The sequence below is a fragment of the Marmota marmota genome, unplaced genomic scaffold, assembly GCF_001458135.2.
Source record: "Marmota marmota marmota unplaced genomic scaffold, marMar, whole genome shotgun sequence".
In the NCBI taxonomy this organism is placed as follows: Eukaryota; Metazoa; Chordata; class Mammalia; order Rodentia; family Sciuridae; genus Marmota; species Marmota marmota.
This window is the reverse complement of record NW_025999842.1, coordinates 5,827,102-5,854,339: the sequence shown is the minus strand read 5'-3', so window position 1 is coordinate 5,854,339 and position 27,238 is coordinate 5,827,102. Positions and strand designations below refer to the sequence as shown.

The 27,238-nt window shown below is 35.1% G+C and overlaps 1 protein-coding gene and 1 pseudogene across 9 annotated transcripts in view; both read right to left on the bottom strand.

Annotated features, from left to right (window-relative positions):
• The window catches only part of Dop1a (DOP1 leucine zipper like protein A), a 105,259-nt gene that overhangs the window by 71,966 nt on the left and 6,055 nt on the right, over positions 1–27,238 (bottom strand). For all 9 annotated transcript variants that reach the window (XR_007347461.1, XM_015499042.2, XM_015499033.2 and 6 more), the window contains exon 2: positions 76–266. Coding sequence is in view for 8 of the 9 variants with exons in the window: in XM_015499042.2 (XP_015354528.1) it covers positions 76–213 (138 nt within the window). In the remaining variant the exon portion in view is untranslated. The remainder of the gene's footprint in view (positions 1–75; positions 267–27,238) is intronic.
• On the bottom strand, positions 8,777–12,404 carry LOC125616922 (annotated as a pseudogene).

Below are 27,238 nucleotides of genomic sequence, written 5' to 3'. Positions count from 1 at the left end.
TTAGAGAAATCCAATAAGATAAACACAGATTTTTGATTTTTTAATCTTTTAATGAAATGGACAAGATAAACATACCTTGTTAAGTTTTCCAAGTGCTGATATCAAATCTGCCCATTCACTGGAATATTCAAAATTCTTCAGTGCTTTGTCAATTGCAGCTACATAGTTTCTGTACTTGGAGTCACTCAATAACTCCACTTCTTCTGTGTTCATCCTCCCACAGTGTTCAGCTAAAGACTAGTTCTAAACTCATGCAAAATCATTACCTACAAAAGAGTGTGTAGGAGGACTCAAGGTTACAAAGCAAATTACTGAAATGGGTTCATATGGTCCTACTATAAAGGTAATGGCTAACTTTAAAATGTTTCATAAGTTAGAAGTGGTAAAAATTCAGGTCTCCTAGTTCACAGGTGATTGAAGTATTCAAAAAAGACTCAATGATAACTACATGTGCATTCTTTCCTGTAGGGAAACTGGGAAATGTTTGAGAATTTAGGGATACAAAAAAGAAATTTTATGACATTTATTTCAATTTAAAAATCATGTTATTTCTGTCACATTTGTTGATAGAACGTTTTATACACACACACACACACATACACACACACACAGCCTTCTACTTTGTCTTGATGCTAAAATAAATTAAGACTTGTTAGACTGGAAACATCAAGGACATGGGGGGACAATTTTGAAGATCATTTTATTTATTAGGTATCTAGCATGAAGGAACATCAGCTGTATGGGATTAGATTTCCCTTTGAATAAAACTGACCAGAATACGTGGCTTAAAATATGTCCACAAAATATTTGATGTTCCTTTGAAAACACTGTGACTCAATTTTAATGAAAAGAATAAAGAAGACAAGACAATAGATAATAACCAACATGCAATAAAGGCACTTCACTTCAGTTTCCTGTGTGTTTGTGTGATACTGGAGATTGAATCCACGGTTTGCCCCATACTAGGAAAATGCGATGCTACTGAGCTATATTCCCAGCCCTTCAGTTTCCTGTTTACTCTCTTAAATCACTGGGCCAAACCAGCCGCCATATCATGATATACCTTAAGGAACTCTACATAGAGGTCCCTATGGTGAAGAACCAAGGCTTTGTCACAGTCCCTGTGAGTGAGTCATCTTAGAAGTTATCTTCCAACCCCAGCCAAGCCTTGATTTGACTATACACCCAAAAGACACCTTGAATGTCACTTAGTAAGAGACCCCAAAGTCAGAACTACATAGCTAAGTTTCTCAGATTCATGACCAACAGAAAGTTTTCTGTTTTAGATCACTGCATTCTGGGGAAATATGTTACAGTTACACAGCAATAGATAATTAACAGAATAACAACAAGGACTTAATTGAAGCTTAACTGAAAAATCAATGTGGTTTCTCCTCTACATTCTTTGTATCCTGACTTTTAAACACCTGTACCTTTACTGATGGCTATGTTTGTGGATGGGCAGGGAAGTCTCAGACTGAGCTTCGTGGATACCAAAACAATTCCATTGGGGTATAATAATATTTTCAACAAGCAGTTTAAGATACCTGGATATCTCATGCTTGAAAAAAAATGAATTTGCTCAACTGTACAAAAATAAACTTAAAATGGATCACAGATCTGAATGTACCAACTAGAGCTATAAAACTCCTAGAAGAATATACAGGAGTTAATCTTCATGACCCCTTTAAATGTTTATTCGGGTCCCTAAAAACAATATTAAAAAAACACAAGCAAAAAATAAAATATACATTACAACTTCATCAAAGGAGAGCTTCTGTGCTGCAAATGATACCACCAAGAAAGTGAAAAGACAACTGAAAGGAGAAAATATTATCTCCCACATATCTGACACGGTGCTTAAACTAGATATATAAAGAATGTTTCCCAAGATGATGCTAAAAGAACAAAAAATTTAAAAAATGAGCAAGAATATGAATAGACATTTCTACAAAGAAAATACACAAATGCTAAGTAAGTACATGAAGTAACACTCAACATCAATCATCAGGGAAATGCCAATCAAAACTATGAGATAATATTTCACACCCCTTAGGATGGCAATAATAATGATAATGATGATAATAATAATAACAATAGTAGACTATAACAAGTGTTGGTCAAGATATTGGGAAACTGGAACACTCATAAACTTCTGGAGTGAGAACTAACTGATGCAGCTTCTTTGAAAAACAGTGTGATGGTTCTCAAAAAGTTAAACATAAAATTATCACAAGACTCGGTCCAGATCCACCCCCACCGACCTCTGCAGGGCCCAGGTGCACAGCACACCTGGTCCACCCCTTTCCTGGTGGGGCAGATACTCACCAGAGCCTATCCTCTGGTGCAGGACCACCCCTTCTGACCAGTGGACTACTCCAGGAGCCAAGATCCAGCCCAGACTATCCACATCAGCACACAGGGATCCAGGCTCTCAGTAGGCCTGGTTCACTCCTCCCCTGCGAGGCAGACACTGGCAGAGCCAAGCCATTGGCACAGGACCGCCCCTTCTGACCAGCAGAGTACAGCAGGAGGTCAAGCCCAGGGTCCCAGATCCACCCACACCGGCCTTTGCTGGACCCAGGAGCACAGCAGGCCCAGTCCACCCAAGATGGGGCAGACACCCAACAGAGCCTAGCCTCTGGCGCAGGACTGCCCCTTCCAACCAGCAGACTACCATGGGAGGAAAGTGCCCCAAACAAACTAGTACACGATAATAACAAAACCTATAATCTGTGAATTAAATAATGACCTAAATGAGAAAATACAAGCAAAAACTGATCACTCCAACAATGAGATAAGACAACAAATACAGGTAGCAAAAGATTACTGAGAGAGAGAGAGAGAGAGAGACCCTAAAAAAAAAAAAAGCCGAAAATCCTTGAAATGAAGGATACAATAAATCAAATAAAGAACTCAACAGAAAGCATAACCAACAGACTAGATCATGTGGAAGAAAGAATGTCATATAATGAAGACAAAGTATACAATCTGGAAAATAAAGTTGATTACATAGTGAAGAAAGTTAGAAACCATGAACAGAACATCCAAGAATTACGGGACAGCATCAAAAGACCAAATCTAAGAGTTATTGTGAAAAAGGAAGGCACAGAGTTTCAAACCAAAGGAATGCACAATCTCTTCAATGAGATAGTATCAGAAAATTTCCCAAGCATGAAGAATGAATTGGAAAACCAAATACAAGAGGCTTACAGGACCTCAAATATGTAAAATTACAACAGATCTACACCAAGGCACACTATAATGAAAATGCCTAGCATACAGAAAATCTAATCAGAGGAGAAACCAAGTCACATTAAATATCAAAAATAAACAGAAATGGCTGGGAATACAAATCATGTCTCAATAATAACCCTGAATGTTAATGGCTTAAACTCACCAATCAAACTCACATAGACTAGCAGATTGGATTTAAAAAAAAAAGACCCAACAATATGTTGCCTCAGACTCATCTCATAGAAAAAGACATTCACAGATTGAAGGTGAAGGGTTGGGAAAAATCATACCATTCACATGGACTGTGGAAGCAAGCAGGGGTTTCCATCCTCATATCAAATAAAGTAGACTTCAAACTAAAGTCAACCAAAAAGGATAAAGAAAGACACTACATACTGCTCAATGGAACCATATACCAACAAGACTTAACAATTATAAATATATATGCCCCAAACAACAGGGCAGCTATGTTCATTAAACAAACTCTTCTCAAGTTAAAGAGTCAAATAGACTACAACACAATAATTTTGAGTGTCTTTAACATACCTCTTTCATCACTAGATAGATCTTCCAAACAAAAGCTGAACAAAGAAACTATAGATCTCAATAATACAATCCATAACTTAGACTTAACTGACATATATAGAATATTCCAACCTTCAACAAGAGAATATACTTTCTTCTTAGCAGCACATGGATCCTTCTCTAAAATAGACCATGCACTATGCCACAAAGGAACTCTTAGCAAATATTAAAAAGTAGAATATACCCTGCATTCTATCAGATAATGATGGAATAAAATTAGAAATCAATGATAAAACAAGAAATAAAATCCACTCCAACACTTGTAGACTAAATAATATGCTACTGAATGAACAATGGGTTACAGAAGACATCAAGGAGGAGATTAAAAATTTTTAGAGGTGAATGAGAACACAGATACAACATATCGAAATCTCTGGGACACTATGAAAGCAGTTCTAAGAGGAAAGTTTATTGCATGGAGTTCATTCCTTAAAAGAAGAAAAAGTTAACAAATAAATGACTTAACACTACATCTCAAAGCCTTAGAAAAAGAAGAACAAATCTACACCAAAAGCAGTAGAAAGAAGACAGGAAATAATCAAAGTCAGAGCTGAAATCAATGAAACTGAAACAAAAGAAACAATTGAAAAACTTGACAGAACCAAAAGTTGGTTCTTTGAAAAAAAAAATTAATAAAATTGACAGACTCTTAAGCCATGCTAACAAAGAGAAGGAGAGGGAAAACTCAAATCAATAATATACGTGATGAAAAAATAAATATCACAGCAGACACTACAGAAATACAGAAGATAATTAGAAATTATTTTTGAAAACCTGTACTCCAATAAAATAGAAAATTTTGAAGACATCAACAAATTTCTAGAGTCATATAATTTGCCCAAATTGAGATAGGATGATATACACAATTTAAACAGATCAATTTCAAGTGAGAAAATAGCAGATACCATCAAAAGTCTACCAACCAAGAAAAGCCCAGGACTGAATGGATACACAGCCGAGTTCTCTAATTTATTTCACTCTCCAATTTATTTCAGGAAATAGAAAAAGAGGCATCACTTCCAAACTCATTCTATGAGGCCAATATCACTCTGATTCCAAAACCAGGCAGCAAAGACACATCAAAAAAAGAAAACTTCAGACCGATATCTCTCATGAACATAGATGAAAAATTCTCAATAAAATCCTGGCAAATCAAATACAAAGACACATCAAAAAGATCATGCACCATGATCAAGTGGGATTCATCCCAGGGATGCAAGGTTGGTTCAACATACGGAAATCAATAAATGTAATTTATCACATCAATAGCCTTAAAGATAAGAATCATATGATCATCTCAATAGATGCAAAAAAAGCATTTGACAAAATACAGCATCGCTTTATGTTCAAAACACTAGAAAAACTAGGGAACATATCTCAACATTATAAAGGCTATCTATGCTAAGCCCCAGGCCAACATCATTCTAAATGGAGAAAAATTGAAGGCATTCCCTCTAAAAACTGGAACAAGACATGGATGCCCACTTTCACCACTTTTATTTAACATAGTTCTTGAAACACTGGCCAGAGCAACTAGACACACGAAAGAAATTAAAGGGATACACATAGGAAAAGAAGAACGCAAATTGGCACTATTTGCTGATGATATGATTCTATACTTGGAAGATCCTAAAAGTTCCACCAGCATACTTCTAGAACTAGTAAATGAATTCAGCAAAGTAGCAGGATAAAAAACAACAACCATAAGTCAAAGGCTTTTCTGCATATCAGTGACAAATCCTCAGAAAGGGAAATGTGGAAAATTACCTGATTCTCAATAGCCTCAAAAAAATAAAAATAAGAATAAAATACTTTGGAATCAACTTAATGAAAGAGTTAAAAGATCTATATAATGAAAATTACAGAACCCTAAAGAAAGAAATCAAAGAAGACCTTAGAAGAGGAAAGATCTACCTTGCTCTTGGATAGGCAGAATTAATATTATCAAAAGGGCCATACTTCCAAAGCACTATACAGACTTAATACAATTGTGATCAAAATTCCAATGACATTCCTCATAGAAATAAAAAAAAAAAGCAATCATGAAATCCATCTGAAAAAATAAGAGACCCAGAATAGCTAAAGCAATCATTAGAAAGAAAAGTATGTGGCATCACCATACCAGACCTTAAATTATACTACAGAACAATAGTAACAAAACAAAAAAAAAAAAGCATGGTATTGGCACCAAAACAGACTGGTAGACCAATGGTACAGAATAGAGGACACAGAGACAAACCCACAAAATTACAATTATCTTGTGTTAGACAAAAGTGCCAAAAACATGCTTTGGAGAAAAGATAGTCTCTTCAACAAATGTTGCTGGGGAAACTGGAAATCCATATGCAACAAAATGAAAATAAACTCCTATCTATCACCATGCACAAAACTCAACTCAAAATGGATCAAGGACTTAGGAATACAACAAGATACCCTGTGTCTAATAGAAGAAAAAGTAGGCCCTAATCTCCATCATGTGGGATTAGGTCCCAACTTCCTTAACACTCCTGTAGCACAAGAATTAAAATCAAGAATCAATAAATGGGATGGACTCAAACTAAAAAGTTTCTTCTCAGCAAAAGAAACAATCTGTGAGGTGAATAGAGAGCCTACATCTTGGGATCAAATCTTTACCCCTCACACATCAGATAGATGTGTGAGGGGTAAATAAAGAACTCAAAAAGCTAACCAACAAAAAAATAAATAACCCAGTCAATAAAAGGGCCAAAGACCTGAAGAGCCACTTCTCAGAAGATGATGTACAATCAATCAACAAATAGATGAAAAAATGTTCATCATCACTAGCACTTAGAGAAATGCAAATCAAAGCCACTCTAAGATTTCATCTCATTCCAGTCAGAATGGCAGCTATTATACATACAAAAAACAATAAGTGTTGGTGAGGATACGGGGAAAAGGGTACATTCATATACTGCTGGTGGGATTGCAAATTGGTGCAGCCAATATGGAAAACAGTATGGAGATTTCTTGGAAAATTGGGAATGGAACCACCATTTGACCCAGCTATCCCTCTCCTTGGTCTATACCCAATGGACTTAAAAACAGCATACTACAGGGACACAGCCACATCAATGTTTATAGCAGCACAATTCACAATAGCCAAACTGTGGAACAAACCTAGATGCCCTTCAATAGATAAATGGATAAAAAAATGTGGCATATATACACAACAGAATATTACTCATCAATGAAAGAGAATAAAATCAGGGCTGGGATTGTGGCTCAGCGGTAGAGCGCTTGCCTAGCATCGGCGTGACCTGGCTTCAATCCTCAGCACCACATAAAATAAAAGTATTGTGTTGTGTCCATCTACACCTAAAAAATAAATATTAAAAATAAATAAATAAATAAATAAAATCATGGCATTTGCAGGTAAATGGATGGAGTCAGAGAAGATAATGCTAAGTGAAGTTAGCCAATCTTAAAAAAACAAATGCTGAATGTTTTCTTTGATATAAGGAGGCTGATTCATAGTGGGGTAGGGAGGGAGGGCATGGGAGGAATAGACGAACTCTATATAGGGCAGAGTGGTTGGAGGGGAAGGGAAGAGGCATGGGGTAGAATGTGATGATCATTATTATCCAAAGTACAGGTATGAAGACATGAATTGGTATGAATATACTATTTATACAACCAGAGATATGAAAAATTGTGTTCTATATGTGTATTAAGAATTGTAATGCATCCTGTCATATGTAAATAAAAAATTTGAAAAATTATCACAAGACTCAGTAATTCTACTCCTAGGTATAGATCCACCTCCACCCAAATGAAAACATATATCTGCTCAATAATCTTTACATTCTGTGAATGTTCACAGAAGAATTATTAACAATAGCTGAAAGGTAGGAATAATCCAAATATCTATCAAGTGACACATGGATAAATAAGCTGTACTACTGCCAATTTATGGTTTCTATTACTTTCAAAATCTAGATTAAACCATAAACACAAAATAGTCAGAGAAATATATGTTTCACATATAAAAGACTGGCATTCTAAAACAAAGCCAAAACTATTGTAACTAATAAAACATTTAAAAACTAATAAATAGTGTCATATGGAATGAAAGCTAGAATGCATACAAAACAGCATATTTCTAGTTTTGTTTCTGAGAAATCAGAATACAGCAAAGTTAAACTCAGGGGAAATAACTGGATTTTTTCTATATGTATATGTATATATACCTATATAAAATTATGCTAAATCCTAGTCAATAAACCTAAAAATGTACTGTTCTAGTAGTAGATGGAATAATTTTTTCCTCTTAGCAAAATTTCTAGAAGACGATATAATATTCAATTTGAATCTATAAAATATCTGGTACATGAAGAAGATTAATCTGGGAAGCAATTTAGTGATAATTTGTACTAGTGAAAATAGGGAACTGGGTGCAGTGGCACACACCTGTAATCTCAGTGACATAGGAGGCTGAGGCAGGAGGATTTCAAGTTTAAGGTCAGCTTAGTAAGGCCCTAAGCAACTTAGCAAGACCTTGTCTTAAAAAAATAAAAAGGGCTGGCAACTCACCGGTCCAATGCCCTTGAGTTCAATTCCCCAGGACCCCAAAAAAATTTTCTTAAAAAATAGAGTTTGCAATATTATCTCAATAGATATATCCTTTAGGCAAAAATTTTTATTTGATATACAAAAGTCAACTGATAATGACCAGTCAAGTTTGTAACTATTGCATGTTTCCACGGCTATAAAGGTGAGTGAGGCAAGAAATTTGAAATATGTTAGTTACTATTTATTTAATCAAAAATTCTAAATATTTAAATATAATTAAAAAGAGTTCCTACAGTTTAGGATACATGTTACTCTCAGAATATTAAAAGTAAAATCTTATGAAAAGAGCTGAAATATGAGAAAGAACATTCTGTTGAAGCTTTTTTTTTTCAATAACAGAACTGTTTTATTTAACATTTCTTCCTGTCCTCCATTCTATGATTCCAGAATGCTAAACCTCGTGTGCATATAAACCCACCTTTCGCAGCAGACAAGGCAAAAAAGGGAAGGAAAGTGCAATTTTGAACGTAACACCACAGAACCAGAGTGGGAAACAAAGATAGACAGAGGGCAGTGAGTTCCTTGGCTGATGCTCTGCCCACAGACCCTCATCCTGCTCACTGTCTCTGAACAGGAAACATTCAAGAACAGAAACTCCCAGGTGTTAAGTAACTGCCCAACTCTCTTGGTAGCATCCCTCTTCCAATCCCATCTATCCTTGTATCCTAATGAGCTTACTTGAAAACTTAAGAAATTCCACTCCAGTTTACATCCCTGTTAGTTGTCCACCTCCCTTTGAGTTTCAAAACCACAAAATACAAAAACAGAAAAGCAGTCAGTAAGTTTCAAGCCTGCTGAAACCCTTTACAGATGAATCTCCTTCCTTGAAGTCACCTGGACAAACATATGCACAGCTGGAGGCAACAGACTGTGCAAACAGATCCAGCTAGAAATATCTCAGGTACCCAATAAGATCCAGTTATTCCACATCTGTGAATTTAAAGTGATCATCATCCACAGTAGAATAGATGTGCCTCTTGTTGTTAAGAAAATCCACAGCTTGCTTGATTGACGCTAAAGCCATGTGTTGAGGCTGGATCCTGTGATCCTCCAGGTCTTGGGCAAGTCTTAATCAAATTCAGCACCTGGTTTTGAGCCACAGTTGGGTCATTTGTTGGCATGAAGCTATACCCACTGAAGTTTTCTGCTTCCCCCATTCTTGGATTGCTGATAGATATTCTCCCTACTGAGGGCTGGCTGTTGGATTTGCTCAGCACCATGTGCATGTTGACTTCTAGGATACGTGTGGTAAATTTGTTTATATTCTTCAGGGGGATGATCTTAAAGGCTACCAGGTTCTTTTTGTTCTAAAAGGACTGTAGGTGGCCAGCCACTTTTACACGTTTCTGGAGGAACTACAGTTTTTCAATACTGGTGTCATCTGTGTCTACTCCCTGGCGAACATCCATGGGTGCACCTGGCATGTCATCTATTTTGTAAACAATATTGGTTAGAGCCTTCTCGGCATGTCTGATTATTCTCACAAGAGTGACCTATGAAATTTCAATATTCCAAATTTTGAACACTTCGTCAACAAGAGTAACAGAAAGTAGCTGAGATATGGTACAATGTGCTAGGTTTGGGCTCTTGATTTCCTTTTAGCTTGATAAGGTGTGGGTGATCCAAAGTCCCCCAGGGACTGAGCCTAGCTGCTGGCTTCTCCAAAGGTGGCGGAGCTACTATAGCTTTCAAATCCACTATTCCACATATTGGCTGTGATTTCTTTGGGAAAGAAGTCCATAAAGTTCTGGTGTGGTGGGCTTGCTGAACACCTCAGAACTCTGCTGCTGTGAGAGCATTCTCTATTGAAGTTTTATTAGCAGAGCTGCAACATATATATGTGCATATATTAAAAAATAAGATATATATGCATAAATGTGTGTATGTATATGTGTGTGTGTGTGTGTGTGTGTGTATGAGAAAAGATGGTGACTAGAGGACTTGGGACTAAAAGTTTGCTTATGCTTCACTAGTGATTTTAATGCAAATAAAATTCTTCATTATTTATCAGAAGATAAAAAGATGCATCACTTTTTAACTTTTCATCTAATATATAACAGAAATTCCAGTTTTCAGGTATTTTTCCCTCCATATTTTATTATAAAATGGCTTAGATCCATACTTCTCAAACTATCTGAAGTGAAGGAGTCATTATTTCTCCTCGAATCCATTACTGACTGTACTTTTCTAAAATGTAAAACCATGTACTTAGTTGTTGCAGCACAGTCAAAATTGCTGAGATTTCTAAATGTTTCCTTTTACCTCTGGGTTCAACTCATCAAAAAGTTTGTGAAGCGGCCAAATACTATACTTTGAACCACCACTGGCTTAGATCATAATGCAAATATAACATGTCCCATGTTATATCAAAGAAACTTTATACCAGGACTCTTCTGCAGAAAAGTCATGGAATAAAGAAAAAAATGGAATAAAACAATGTTTCATAGAAACCCTAGGACATAAAATAATAGTAAAAAAAAAAAATAGATCTTCCAAGCACTGGGGTTGAAATCAAGTCAGCCTGAGTAAAACTGCAGTTCTAATGTTTACTTAGCATCTGTATGACTCTGAACAAAGAGCTTAAGTTTCTCAAGACTTAGTTTCCTCATCTGTAAAAGGAGGTAAGACCAGTCTCAATGGTTGTCATAATTAAATAAGTAACATATTGAAGTTATCAGAGGGCTCAGCACGTAAAAAAATGCTCAAAACCATTATTGTCACCATTATTTCTTACGAAATCAAAGAAATAACTGAAACAAATATGTTAATTATGAGAGCAAGTACATTATAATTAAGCATTAGATGTGGCTCTGAATTTGGCAGCAAATTGGAAAATTGGACACTCTCTATTCTATATTTGAATGATTTCCTGAATGCAAATTAAAGGGAAGTGTTTACTGCCACATATGCTATCTTACAACCTTATTAGATTATACATACAGTTGGCCTTCTACATCCATGAGTTCTGCATCCATGGAAACCAACCATGGTTGAAAATATCTACAAAAAAACTGCATATTTACCAAACATACACAGAACCTTTTTTGTGGGAGGAAGAGTGCTGGGGATTGAACTCAGGGCCTCTCTCATGCTAAGCTTGAGCTCTACCACTGAACTACACTACTAGCTTCTTACAGGCTTTTGTCATTATTCCCTAAACAATATAGAAATTGTTTTATATGACTTCACATTAGATTACATATTATAAGTAATCTAGAAATGATTAAAAGTTACAAAAGGATGTGTGCAGACTGTATGTAAATATAACATATTTTACATAAGGGACTTGATTATCTACAAATTTTGGTATGGGGTGGCTCCTGGGTCCAATACCCTGTAGATACCAAGGAACAACTGCATTTAATATTCATATGCGATGATCTCTGATAAATGCATGCACCCATAAAACTATCACCACAATCAAGATTTCTCACCACACCTATGATACAGAACATTTTTCTGATTCTAAACATTATTGAACATTTCCATCACCTCCATAAAATGAAACTAAAGTCTCAAACTTATTTCCCAGGAAGTAAAACAAACTACTTAATATAACTACATGCTATAGTTTGAATATCTCCATTAAAAATCATGTTGAAATTTAATCCTCACTCTGAGTTGTAAGAGGTGAAACGAGGTGGGACCTTTAAGAGGTATTTAGCTCAATGGGACTCTGCTTTGTCAATGGATTAATTCATTGGTGGGTTAACAGGTTATCTCCAGAATGGGTCTGTTATAAAAAACAGTTTGATTCTCTCTTGTATGTGACCCTAGCATCACTTGATATCCTGGTTGCCGCAAAGACTCTATAGAGTTCCCACCAGCAATAACTTTACCATCTGTGACTTTGAACTTCTCAGCATCTAGAACCATGAGCTGAAGGTACTTTTTTTTTCAATATTTTTTTTTTAGTTGTAGATGAACATAATATTTCTATTTCTTTAATTTTATGTGGTTCTAAGGATTGAACTCAGTGCCTCCACACATGCGAAGCAGGTGTTCTACCACCGAGCTACAGCCCCAACCCTGAATGAACTTTTATTCTTTTTCAAAAATATTTCATAATGCCTTTTATTTCTGTTTTCTTTCTAAGAATAACATTTTGGGAAATAACTATTCCTATATTTTTAAATGCCTCCCATATGTATAACATGAATGACAAACTTTTATTCTTTATAAATTACTTAGTCTATGGGATTCTAATTAGAATAAGATATATTTCCTGTTTGTATAAATATATCAAAACAGACTCTACTATCATTTATAACTAAAAAGAATAAAATAAACTACTCAGTCTATGGTATTCAGTTATAGCAACATAAAATGGATTAAGACTAGGAAACTTGAAATAAATAAAAAATTGTAATTTTTTTTTTAAAGTGAAACAAGTAAATCAAAATGGCATTTGCAATCTTTCTTCCAGGGGCCATTAATAGCTTTTCTGACTTCATCTACTGTTGCATTTTACAATTTAGTTGCATTTCGTTCTTCCAGACTTATAACTCAAGTAAAGTGGATGTGAATTTTCATAAAACATGATTTATGTAGTGCTGTAGCTCTCAAATACAAAAACCAAGCAAAATAGCTATTTACTGAAAAATAAAAAAGCATCTATATCTCATGGCAAATCAGGCCCTATGAAAATTATCAGGTAGTACAGATCTGTTTCAACTTGACAGTGTAAAAAGCTAAAATTTAAATAAGAAATACTGCATCAGAGCATCTGAATTTCAGAAAGTTCTGCATAAATGGTTATAAAAAGTGAATAGACCTTATTTCATAATTGGCACACAAAGACACTTTGGCTATTTTGTCACTCATTGAAACCTCCTCTTCCTGTCTCCTTTGCATGAGCGAGAGGAAGGAGGAAGAGAGAAAGAAATATTCACTAATCAATTCTAAAGATATATCTAGGAGTAAGTGTTTTTAATTAGCACATGCCCAAAATATAAATGAATGTATTACCACCAACCATTGAGCAACAAGGGAAAAAAAACTCTGTTGATTATGAAAAAGAAGAAAAAAGCTATGCATTAAGTAGATGTTCTTTCCAAATATTTTTGACTAAGTGAAAAATCATCATTTAGTTCTTGTTACCATCTGACAAGTTAATGTGACAGTTATTAAATCTATTTCATTTTGATAAAAAGTTCTGAGTTCAATATTGACAAAATGATTTGTTAAAGATTGTCAGTAAACAATCTTTAGCAAATCATTTATTTAACCAACTCATAACATTGGAGAAAATTCACATAACAAGGCTGATTGGCTGTGCTTAAACTGAGAAACACAAATCTTAAAGAGGTGCTCATCATTGCTTCCTTAGCAAATTTACCTTTCTGACAATTATTTCATAACTTCTTTTCTCAAAACTCTCTCCATCTCTGCTAAAGATCTAGCTTCAAATATAAGAGATGGGTGTAGTGATATACACCTATAGTTCTGGCTACTCATGAGGCTGAGGCAGAGGATCCTTGGAGTCCAGGAGTCCAAGGCCAGCCTAGGCAACACAGTGAGATCTCTTCTCCAAAGAAACAAAACAAAATATAATTAAGGAAACAGAAGCCAAAGGAATGTTCTTACTTTCCCTCTAGTAAATCTACAACCTATCATCACTTATACACCCATATTCTCTACTTTATCTCCTCTTGTGAGAAATAAAGGAAGTGAAGACCTACCCCTTTCTGTATTCTGGAGTTCATCACTGCTTGCCTTCTCAAGGACTCCTCATTAGCTCACTCTTCTTCAATACCAGTTGCTCACTCTCTATGGCCTATCATTCCTTATTACCCTACCTATAAGTCCTGGAACTTCCCAAGGTGAAAACCTGAAATCCACAGCCTTCCTTTGATTTTCCCAGGCTCTCTACCAACCCATTTCTCTCTTCTCTCACAGTAAAACTTCTTGAAACATTTCTCCACACTATTTCATTTCCTTATCTCCTATTCATTCTTCAGTCAGCTCAAAAATATGCCTTATGGTACTGTCCTTCCAGGATATCACATGTAAAAGATCACCAGTGATCTGCATTAGCCAAAGCCAACAGTCAGTTCTGCAGCTTCTCATCTTACTCCTCAGCAGTATTCAACACTTTGTTCTTGGATTCCAGGGCTCTTCACTCTCAAGGTAGGTTCCTATCTTTTAGCCACTCTTTCAGTCTATGTTGGCTCTTCTATTCAGTTTTAAATGCTGAAGTACTTCAAGGCTCAGTCAACAATCTCTCCTACAGGTTATTTCCTCTAGTTATAACTTTAAACAGCATCTATTAACTGCTGTGTCCTAAATTTATAACCACCACCTTTCTTCTTCTATTATTCTAACCAGTTAAAGCTAATTAGCACACTATTAAATTTCACTTCTATTCCTGAGCCTCTATAATCTATCTTCCACAGAGAAGTCAGAGATCTTTTAAAATCATATCCTGTCATTCCTTTGTTCAACACCTATCAATGACTTTCCTCTGAGCTAAGAGTAGCCAAACTTAAATACACCAAAATTTTTGTATTGTAGGCATTTTATAAGTGGTATCTTCTACAGAATTTAGGTCAAGTTTTTATATGACAAATTAATTCCTATACTCCAGTAATAACAAAACCTCAGAGAAGCTTTTTCTGATCAGTCTAAGCCTGAGCCAGGCCCATACTCTTATCATCTACCTAAAATATTATGTGATTTCTTTGCTTGCTCTTGTTAACAGTCTGAAATTGTTCTGTTTTTTTTTGTTTGTTTGTTTGTTATTTATCATCTCTTAATGAAATACAAAAGCTATGAGGTCAGGAGCTTTATCTGACTAGTTCATTCTTGTATCAGCAGTCCCATAATAGTGGCTGATACTCATAGGCCCTTAAATATTTTTTTTTTTATTTTTCACTGTATTAAGGACTGAATCCAGAGTCTTCAGCATGCTAGGCAAGTACTCTGAGATACACTTAAAGCCCTTTTAAAATTTTAGTTTCAAACAGAGTCTCACTAAGTTGTTTAGGCTGGCCTTGAATTTTCTATCCTCCTGCCTCAGCCTTCCAAGTAGCTGGGATTACAAGCATGAACCAACACATTTGGCTCTTCAAATATATTTTGAATAATCTGTTAATGCCAACAGAGTTCACAAACCATTTTGGTTTGTTTTCTCAGAGAAAAACTTAGTGGAAAAAAGCACACTACCACTCTTCCTAACCACTGTAGCCACACTTGACCTCACTCCTTTATTAGATTATATTCATATGGCTGTTAAGTACGTTAAAAAAACTAACAGATTCACCTAAGAACACCTACACAAACACCTACACAAATACCCAGTTACTTGAAAAAAGAAAGGACCTATTCATTTTCTTAAGCAGAACCATGTAAATGTGGAAGATGTAATGTCATTCTGACTTTTGTGAAAGAAAATAAGGTATATTATGAAGTGTGATACATCCATATTATTATGACACATAGTAATTTCAAAATTAATTACATGCAAATCTTTTAAAGTTCACCATGCTTTTATTTCTAATTGATAATAATTGTGCATATTTATGTGGTACAATGGTATTTCAATACATGAATGCAATGTGTAATAATCATTATCAGGGTAACTGCCATATGTATCACTTTAAGCATTTATCATTTCTTTGTGTTAGGAAAACTCAAAATCTTTTCTACTAGTTTTCTTGCAAAATACAATTAATTGCTAAGTATATTATTTACATGGTTCTGTAAGAACATTTACATGATTCTGCTTAAGAAAATAAATAGGTCCTCTCTTTTTTCAAGTAACTGAGTATAGCACATTTGTATTCCTACTGTGCTACAGAATATTGGAAATTATTTTCCCTATCCATGTGCACCCCTGTATCTGATTACCTGCTAGCCATCCCCTTTACCACCCCCGCCGGTGCCATACCCTCCACCTCTGGAAACTACTATTCCATTCTTGACTTCCATGAAGTCAATTTTTTCTTAGCTTCCACATGTAAATAAGAACACACGGTAGTTGTCTTTCTCTGCCTAATTCATATACTGTCTCCCAGGCTCATCCAAGTTGCAGCCAGTGACAGGATTTTCTATGACTGAATTAAATTCCATTGTGCATGTCTACCACATTTTCTTTATCCATTTTTCAGTCAATGGACACCTAGATTGATTCTCTTATCTTCTCATTGTGAGTAGTCCTGAGTTAACATGAAAAGTCAGATAACTGCTTTGACATAATTCACTCTTTCCTTTGGATATACCGCAAATAGTGTGATCACTGTATAATATGGTGGATCTATTTTTAGTTTATTTTTAAAGATTTCTATACTACCTGGGTGCAGTGGTGCATGCCTGTAATTCCAGAAGCTTGGGAGGCTGAGGCAGGAGGATCGAGAGTTCAAAGCCAGACTCACCAAAAAGCAAGGTGCTAAGCAACTCAGTGAGACCCTGTCTTTAAATAAAATACAAAATAGGGCTGGGGATGTGGTTAAGTGGTCATGTGCCCCTGAGTTCAATCCCTGGTACCCTCTGGCCCCCAAAGAAGATTTCTATAGTGTTATCTACAGTGGCTGTACTAATTAACGTTCTCACCAACGGTATATAGGGTTTCTCTTTTTCCATATATTTAACAGCATTTGTTATTTTTTGTCTTTTTGATATAATCATTCTAACTAGGGTGAGATAACATTTCACAGTAGGTTTAATTTGCATTTCCCTGATGATTAGTGAGGTTGACCACACTTTTTCACATGCTTTTGGGTCAATTATTTATCCTCTTCCATAAATGTTTATTTAGATCATCTTTTTTTCTTTGTTTGGTACCAGGGATGGAACGCAGGGGCGCTTAACCACTGAGCCATATTTCCAGCCCTTTAAAAAATATTTTTAATTTTTATTTTTTAAATATTGTTTAATTTAATTTTAATTTGTTCTTTTTAGTTATACATGACAGTAGAATGTATTCTGCTGACATATCACATAAACATGAAGTATGACTTCCCATTCTTGTGATTGTACTACAGAGCTCTAACAATGAAAATGGTATGGTATTGGCACCAAACAGACATGAAGACCAATGGAACAGAATAGAAGACACAGAAACAAACCAAATCCAAATAAATACAGTTATCTCACAAATATACATTGGAGAAAAAATAGTCTCTTCAACAAATGGTGTGGAAAAACTGGAAATCCATATGCATTAAAATGAAATTATACTCCTTTCTCTCACCCTGAACAAAACTCAACTCAAAGTGGATCAAGGAGGTAGGATTTAGACCAGAGACCCTGTGACTACTAGAAGAAAAAAGTAGGCCCAAATATCATCATGTCTGCTTAGTAACTGAATTTCTCAACAAGGCTCCTAAGGCACAAGAAGTAAAATCAGGAATCAATAAATGGGATGGTATCAAACTAAAAAGCTTCTTCACAGCAAAGGAAACAATCAAGAACATGAAGTCTACAGAATGGGAGATAATCTTTGCCACCTGCATCTCAGATAGAGCATTAATCTCCAGTATATACAAAGAATTCAAAAAACTTAACACCAAAACAAAACAAGTAACCCAATCAATAAATGGGTAAAGGAACTGAACAGGCACTTCACAGAAGAAGAAATATAAATGGTCAACAAATATATGAAGAAATGTTCAACATCACTAGCAATTCGAAAAGTGCAAATTAAAACTACACTGAGATTCCATTTCACTCTAGTCAGAATGGCAATTATTAAGAATACAAACAAAAACAAATGTTGGCAAGGATGTGGGGGGAAAGGTCCACTCATACATTGCTGGTGGGACTGCAAATTGGTGCAACCATTCTGGATAGCAGTATGGAGATGCCTCAGAAAACTTGGAATGGAACCACCATTTGACCTAGTTATTCCACTCTTTGGCATGTACCCAAAGGACTTAAAAATCAGCTTACCATAGTGATGTGGTCAAATTAATATTCATAGCAGCACAGCAATTCACAATAGCTATGAAACCAGCCTAGGTGCCCTTCAACAGATGAATGAATAAAGGAAATGTGGTACATACACACAATGGAGTATTACTCAGCCATAAAGAATGAAATTATGTCATTTGAAGGTAAATGGATGAAACTGGAGACTATAGTTAAGTGAAATAAGCCAGTCCCCCCAAAACCCTAAGGCTGATTGTTCTCTCTGATATGCAGATGCTGACTCACCCTAGGTGGTGATGGGGGGTGAAGTTTCACCAAATTAGACAGGGGGAATAGGTGGAAAGCAGACAGCAATGGGAAAGACAGTAGAATGAATTGGACATAACCTTCCTATGTTCATATATGAATGAATACACAACCAGTGTAACTCCATATCATATATTTTCATTTTGAGACAAGGTCTTGCTAAGTTGCTTAGGTCCTTGCTAAATTGCTGAGGCTGGTTTTCAACTAGTGATCCTCCTGCCTCAGCCTCCTGAGATGCTGGGATTAGAGGTATATGCCACCACACTGGGCTCATTTGTCTATTTTAAAATGTGATTGTTTTTATGTTAAATACCTCATATTTTGGATATTAATCTCTTGTCAAATGAACAGTTTGCAATTATTTTCTCCCATTTTACAGACTGTCTCTAAACTCTGTTATTTCCTTTCCTGTGCAAGAGATTTTTAGTTTGATGTACTCTCATCTGTCAGTTTTTGCTTTTTTTGCTTGCGCTTTTGAATTTTTGCTCAAAGAATTTTTTGCCAAGGTCACTGTCCCGAAGAGTTTTTCTATGTTGTCTTCTAGTAGTTTCATTGTTTGGGGTCTTACATTTAAGTCTTAGATTTTTTTATATCTTTGTTTATTTATTTTTATGTGGTGCTGAGGATCAAACCCAGTAACTTATATGTGAGCCACAACCACAGCCCCTCTTAGATTGATTTTGAGTTGATTTTTTAATGCAGTTTTCTAATATTTTAAGATAGTACACTATGATCAAGTGGGTTTCATCCCAGGGATGCACGGTTGGTTCAACATACGCAAATTAATAAATGTAATTCACCACACAAACACAATTAAGAACAAGAATCACATGATCATCTCAATAGATGTAGAAAACACTTTTTACAAAGTCCAACACTCACTGGTGTTAAAAGCATAGGAGAAACTAGGGATAAAGGAACTTACCTCAACATTATAAAGGCTATATATGACAAACCCAAAGCTACCGTCATAATGAATGGTGAAAAATTGAGTGCATTTTCTCTAAAATCAGGAACAAGATAAAAATGTCCACTCTCACTATTATTGTAATACAATTTTTAAATGCTACCCAGGCAAGAGAAGGGAATTAAAGTAATAAAAATAGGAAAAAAAAAAGAAGTCAAAAATCTGTTGATAACATGATTCTATATCTAGAAGAGAACCCCCTCAAAGAAAAACTCTCCACCAGAAAACTTCTAGAGCTGATAAACAAATTCAGCAAAGTAGCAGAATACAAGATCAACATTTATAAATCAATAGCTTTCCTTTAGAATAAAGAATTTGCTGAGAAAGAATTCTGGAAAACTATTCTATTTACAATAACCTTTAAAAACAACCTTGGGAATAATCTTACTAAGAAGGTGAAAGATCTCTACAAAGAAAACTATTAAACACTGAAGAAAAAAATTGAAGCAAATCTTAAAAGAGTAAAAGACCTCCTATGTTCTTGGAGAGGCAGAAGTAATATTTTCAAAATGGTCATATTACCACAAGGGTTTTATAGATTAAGTGCAATCCCCATTCAATGCAAGAGACATTCTTCATGGAAACTGGGCAGAGTGGGGGTTGAGGGTAGAAAGAAGTCCTTAAATTCATTTGGAAGAATAAAAGACACAGAATAATCAAAGCAATACTAAACAAAAAGAGAGACTAAAATGGAACAAATGGAAGCATCAAAATACCTGACCTCAAATTATACTATAGAGCTTAGTAACATAAAAAGTATGGTACTGACATTGAAACAGACATGAAGATAGTAGAACAGAAAACAGTGACAAACTCACATAGATATAGTCAGCTGATACTTGACAAAGGTGCCAAAAATATATATTGGAGAAAAGATGGTCTTTTTAACAAATGGTGCTTTGAAATTTGGATGTCCATATGTAGAAGAATTGCTACCGCTCACCCTACACAAAAGTCAAGTCAAAGTGGATCAAAGATCTAAGAATTAGAGCAGAAACAGTGAAACAGCTAGAAAAAAACATAAAGTTAACATTTTGACATATTGCTACCGGCAATGACTTCCTTAACAAGACTCCTAAAGCTCAAGAAATAAAACCAAGAATCAATAAGTGGCACAGCATCAAATTAAAAAGCTTCTGCATAGCAAAGGAAATAATAATGAGGAGAGAGGGCCTATAGAAGGGAGAAAAATTTTGCCAACTACTCCTCCAACAGGGGATTATTATCCAGAATACACAAAACTCAACAACAACAACAATAAAAAAACCCAAAAAAATCAATATATAAATGGCCAAAGAATTAAACAGATGTTTCTCAAAACAAACACAATTGGCTAACAAATATATGAAAAATGTTCAACATACCTAGCAATCAGAGAAATGTAAGTGGAAACTACATTGAGATTTCATCTTAATCCAGTTAGAATGGCAATTAGAAACACTACAAATATTAATGCATGCTTGTGAGGATGTGGGGAAAACGTACACTCATGTATTATTGGTAGGACAGCAAATTAGTACAACCAACATGGAAAGCAGTATGGAGATTCCTTCAAAGACTAGGAATGGAACCACCATATGACCAAGGTATCCTACTCCTTGGTATTCATCTAAAAGAACTGAAATAGGCATGCTATAGTCATACAGAAACGCAAATGCTTATAGAAGTACATTTCACAACAGTGAAGTTATGAAACCAGCTCAGGTGTTCATCAACAGGTGAATAAATAAAGAAAACATGGTATATATCTACACAATGGAGTTTTACTCATCCATAAAGAAGGAAATTATGGCATTTTCTGGTAAATGGATGGAACTAGAGAACATCATGCTAAGTGAAATAAGCCAGACTCAAAGTGAGGAGTCAAATTTTTTTTTTCATATGGAAAAGCTAGAGCAATTAAGGAGGGTTAGATGCCATGAAAATAGAGAGGAGATTAGAGGAGCAGAGAAAGGAGATTAAAGGGGAGGGAAGAGGGATGGGAAAGGGAGGAATAGTGGAGTAAAATATATGTACAAATTATCCTATGTACATATATGAATATCCCACAATGAATTCCACTTTTATGTATATCTATAAAGCACCAATTAAAAAAATAAACAGAAGTAAGACCTGTAGAGTACGAAGAGAAGGAAAAAAAGGAAGTACTGGGGACTGAAATGGAACAAATTATGTTCATGCCTGCATGGTTATGTCTTTGACAAACCCCACTATAATGTATAACTAAATGTACTAATCAAACATCTTAAAATTCTGTGATTTTTAGTACACATAAGCAATATGAAAAAAATGATTTAGAAAATAGAAAACTGAATGTAAATTCACCTAAATCATTTATTAACAGGTAACTAGGATTCTACTTTAAGAATCAAATGGTAAATAGCTATGTAACACATGTCCATGAGTTAGAAATTATCATTCTGCCCACAAAACACACTAGTCATATAAACCCTTGTCTATACAATATTCAAGATGATGATGATAATAATTAGACTGAAGCTGACTTAATTATTCTGTGTCAGGTAGTATGCTAAACCTTTCCATATAAATTATTCATGTAATGTTCACATCAAATCCATGATGGAGATAAACTCATGAATTCATACACATATACAGAAATTAGTGTCTGAGGTTCTTCAAAGAGTAAGAAGAACCAGGAAGATATCTAGCAGGCTGACTCCTGAAACTGGCCCTTAATCAGTATCTTTCTGAACTACTTTTCCCACATCTCTTAATTCTTTCTTCTGGAATACTCTCTCTTTGCTTATTCATTTTCCAAAAGCCTGTTCAAGCTATTTAGACTTTTTGTTTTAGTGACAGTGCTTTCTTTTTCTACTGCATTTTTCTAAAAAAACATAACAAAACCCTATAATTTATGCAAGTACATACTGTTTTATCATTCTTCCTAAGTCCCCAATTTAAGTACAGGGGCCAAAACTCAACTCTGAAAAATCCAAATGGCTGACTGCTCAGTACTGATAGTGCTTAGGTTAAACTAAAACCTAAGGTAAAATAATTAAAATATGGAAGGGGGTTTTGTTCTTTAATGCTCTGTAAAGCACTGATTCTAATTCAATCAATCAGATGGCAAGGGGGAAATACATACATTATTAACAAAAGGACAATGTACTCCCCTGACAAAATAATTCTGAAGAAGTAAAAATATGCTTCCAAGTGAAATGAAATCCTAGAGATACTGCAGGTTAGGATGTGCACCCCAAAAGAGCATTATAGGTGAGATGGTTCCCAAATTTAGGATGCACAGGATAGCTGTGAAATTCCTGGTAGAGCAGAGGTATGCTTCAGTTTATAGGTCTACTATTAAATGTTAGGTAGCACTTAGACATGAACAGTGGATCAAGAATACTTGGTACAGAACAAACTGGTTAATCAATAGCCCTGCTTCAGTGGTACCACGAGGTCTGACAAGATGGCTATTTCAGGACCCTTGCCTTAGCTCTTACATCACTGGAGGAAGATAGATGAATTCAGGGGGTGGGAACCAAAGGGCAAGAGTAGGTTTGCTCAAAAGGGTCTAATTGTTAAAGAAGATCCTACACACACAATACAGACCAGAGTCCCAGACCAGAAAAATAGGATGATTAATACTGGAGCCCACTGACCATAAATTCTGTAAAACCAGTTCCAATTAGGATTTGTCACCCAGGTGAAGATGACCAAGAATTGCTCATAGGTTGTTGGTTAATGTAGTTTGTCAATCCAGAGCCGAGAGGTGATACTTGGGCAATCTCTCTCCTACCTCAATAAAATCTGGGGCACAATGAAGTGAGTTGTCTGCTTTCCTCTCAGAGAGGACCCACTCTCTCCCTGAAGGGTGCTTCCCCCCACTTCTTTCTCTTCTAATAAACTTCATTATGCTTGTACTAAGTCTTGTGTCTTACTTTAAAGCCTCTCAGGTGAAGATACAGAGTGAGAAAACAACATAATCTCCATGAGATCAGATCTTAGTTATCATTAAGCATCCAAAGTATGATTTATAAGACCTAATAAGACAGTTCTTTTTTTCTTCCTGGCACAGAGATGTAATTCATGAGAGTTGATCATTAGGTAGGGTCAAAATAATAGTTCAGAAAATAAAATTTTCAAATAAGTTTCATACATTTTGGTGAAACCTGCAAACATCACTGATAGGTCAATTACATACATGGTCTAATAGTGTTAAGTATATTCACATTATTGTGCAGTCAATCTCCATAACTGTTTGTTCTTGTAAAACAGAAACTTTCCATTAAACATCCCCATTTTGTCCTCCCCAAGCTTCAAGCAACCATCATTCTTCTATCTGTTTTTATGAATTTGACTATGTTAGATATCTCATATAAGTGGAACCATACAGTATTTGTCTTTTCATTATGACTATCCTGTTTCATTTAGCATAATGTCCTCAAGATTCATTTATGTTGTAATACGTGTCAGAATTTCCTTCCTATAAAAGGAAGGAAATTCTCAAAAAGGCTGAATAATATTCCACTCTACACGCATACTGTCTTTTGCTTATGCATTTATCTATCAATGTACATTTAGGCTGTTTTCACCTGTTGATTATTATGAATATTGCTGCTATGAACGTGGGTATGCAACTCTCTCAAGATTCTGCTCCCAATTCTTTTGGATATATATCCAAACATGGGATTCCACGATCACAGGGTTCTTTTATTTTTAATTTTTTTGAGGAACTATAATAATGTTTTCCATAGGAACTACACCATTTCACATCCTTATTAACAGCACACAGGAAATTCTAATTTCTCTACATATTTACAAATGTTTGTTATTTTGTTGTTTTGCTTTTATAGTAGCCCTCTTAATCGGTGTAAGGGGTAACTGTGATTTTTATTTGCATTGTGACCTTGAGCATTTCCCTGTCTTTTTCCTGGTAATGGAGACTGAACTCAGGGGTGCTCTACCACTGAGCTACATCAATAACCCTTTTTATATTTTGAGATATGGGAGAGGAGTCCCTAAGTTGCAGAAGTTGGCCTTAAACTTGGAAACTTGCAATTCTTCTGCTCCAGCTTCCTGAGTTGCTGGGATCACAACTGTGCACTATCATGCCCAGCAACTCTGAGTATTTTGTTAGTTTACTGGCCATTTATTTATCATCTTGGGAAATATGTCCATTCTATTTAAGTCCTCGGTCTATTTTAAAACTGGGTTTTGTTGTTATTATTGAGTTGTAGGAGTTCTTTATGTATGAGCATTAGCCTCAGGTCTTTTCACTGTTGTGTCCTTTCATGCACAGAAATTAAGTTTGCTATGTTCTATTTGTCTATTTTTGCTTTCACTGTCACATCCAAGAGATCATCACAGAGCTCAATGTCATGAAAATCTTAAATGAGTTTTATAGTTTTAGGTCTTATGTTTAGTTCTTTAAACATTTAGAGTTAATTTTTGTATATAGTATAAAAGAGTCTAATTTCAATCTTTTGCATGTGGATATCCTGTTTTCCCATTGCTTTTGTTTGAAGAACTGTTCATTCCCTGTTGGGTGGACATGCACCCTTGTTGACGACCATTTGACTACACACATTCAAGCTTATTTAGGAGTTCTCCTATTTCATTGATCTATCACACTGTTTAGATTATGGTAACTTTGTAATATGTTTTTAAAGTCATTTATTAATAGTCTACCTTTATTCCTTCTGTTTACATCTCAACTTATCTGGCTAATACCTACTCAGCATTCAGGCCTCAGATTTTATCCACTTAGAGAAATCTTATCTGGTCAGATATATACCTCCTTCCTATGAATGTCCATTACATACTCTACTTCTTCTGTCCTAGAAGTTACTTCGTTTTATTGCAATTTAATTGTGATTCTCAGGGGTCACAATTCCTATGACAGAAAGGCTTAATCTATTATTAAAGCTTCCACATCCCTTGCCCCCTGAAAAGTGCTTGAATAATACTGAAAATCAATAAACATTACAAAAATTGAATGATGAAACAGAACATGCTCAGCTGGTAAAAAAGGATAAATAAAATTTAAGCACTGATTTTGAAAATGTTCAAGATACACAAACTAAAAAAAGCAAGATGCAAGATAGTGCTTATAATATGCTCTCATTTATATAAAAGAGGGAAATATACATTAATTTGCATATGCATGATCTGTCTCTAAAAAGAATATACAAGAATAATGAATCTTATTACCTTCTGAGGGATAGGTAATAACTGGGTAGATGAAGGCAAGGTAGAAGCAGCCTTTTCACTACATACTTTGAATACTTTTAAAGTCACATGAATTATTCCCTACTTATGGTAATAAGTTTAAAATTTAGATGAGTGAATGAATGATATACCCAAAGAACATGAAGTAGTAGCTGTGCAATTTATGACATTTCCTCTGTTCACCACATAATAACTGAAAATTAAGATCTATATCTTAAGTGCTGAACTCAGAAACTAGATTCATGGAGTCCATATGACATAGAAGATAGTTTGCCCCAGAATGGGTGATGCAAGAAACATCGAAGTGGAAGCTGCAATGTCTTTTACTTTGATTTCATTAGTATTCTACTTATTCAGACAGGCCAGCAGTAATTTTGTGTGGGAAAGAACTGCACAAGGGTGTGAATATCAGGAAATGAGGATCAATAGAAGCCAGTATATGAATGTGACTAAATAATAAGCAGTACATATTTCTCAATATGCAATATCTATACTACTCATTGTGAATTTGAAAAGAATATTCAAAAGATATTGAACTGAGACTTCCCACCAACTGCCGGAACTTGCTAAACACATGAGCAAGGTGCTGTGGAAGTAGATTCTCCAATCCTAAACAAACCTTCAGATGCCCGCAGCTCTAGCCAATGTCAGACTGCAACCTCATAAAAACTTAAGCTAGAACTTCACAGTCAAATAACTCCCTCTTCTCTCTTGACAAACTGTGAAATAATTGTTTGAAATCACTACAATATGAGATAACTTGTCACACAGCAATACATGAAAAAGTTTATTCTCAAATAATACTTTCCTTTGAAAAACTTCTATAACCTAAAAGGACACTGTATAAACAGTAGTTATCAGATTTTATAAAATTGAAATCATCAAGTTATAGAACCAGGTAGGCTTGGAGCATAGTGCTTTGAAGACAGCCTTGCAGTAAAATGTTAGATGCTATAAAAATGATTATGTTGCTGGAACCCCTTTTTCAGATTCAGAGGTAAACTCCTAAATGGTGGTAACACTGTATACAATATGCATATAATTTAAATATACATATTTTTTTACAAAAATGACCAGAGATGAATTTAAAGTAAGTACTACATTTTACTTTTTTTGTTAGGAAGAGAAAAACTTCTTTTCAGGAAATTTGAAAATTGAGACACAAAATGTTAAGACGTGTCAATGTATGGAAAAGTCACTGTGCCAGTTAGATCATATAAAAACAAACAAAAACATAATCAATGGTCTGGGATGGCATTTGTGGTATATAAAAAACTCTAGAACATGTATTTGGAAAACTGAATGAGAATAACATATTCTAAGGATTTCAGATAGCTGATATTTTATAGCACCTTTTCATAAACAAAAGCAACTGAAAAATGTAGGGCCATTTTACCTGTATAATGCAAAGGACTAAGACTGCTATGCTTTCATACTTTTTCTGATTAGTCAGTTGTCACTCCTTTTTTTTTTTTTTTTTTTTTTTTTTTTTTT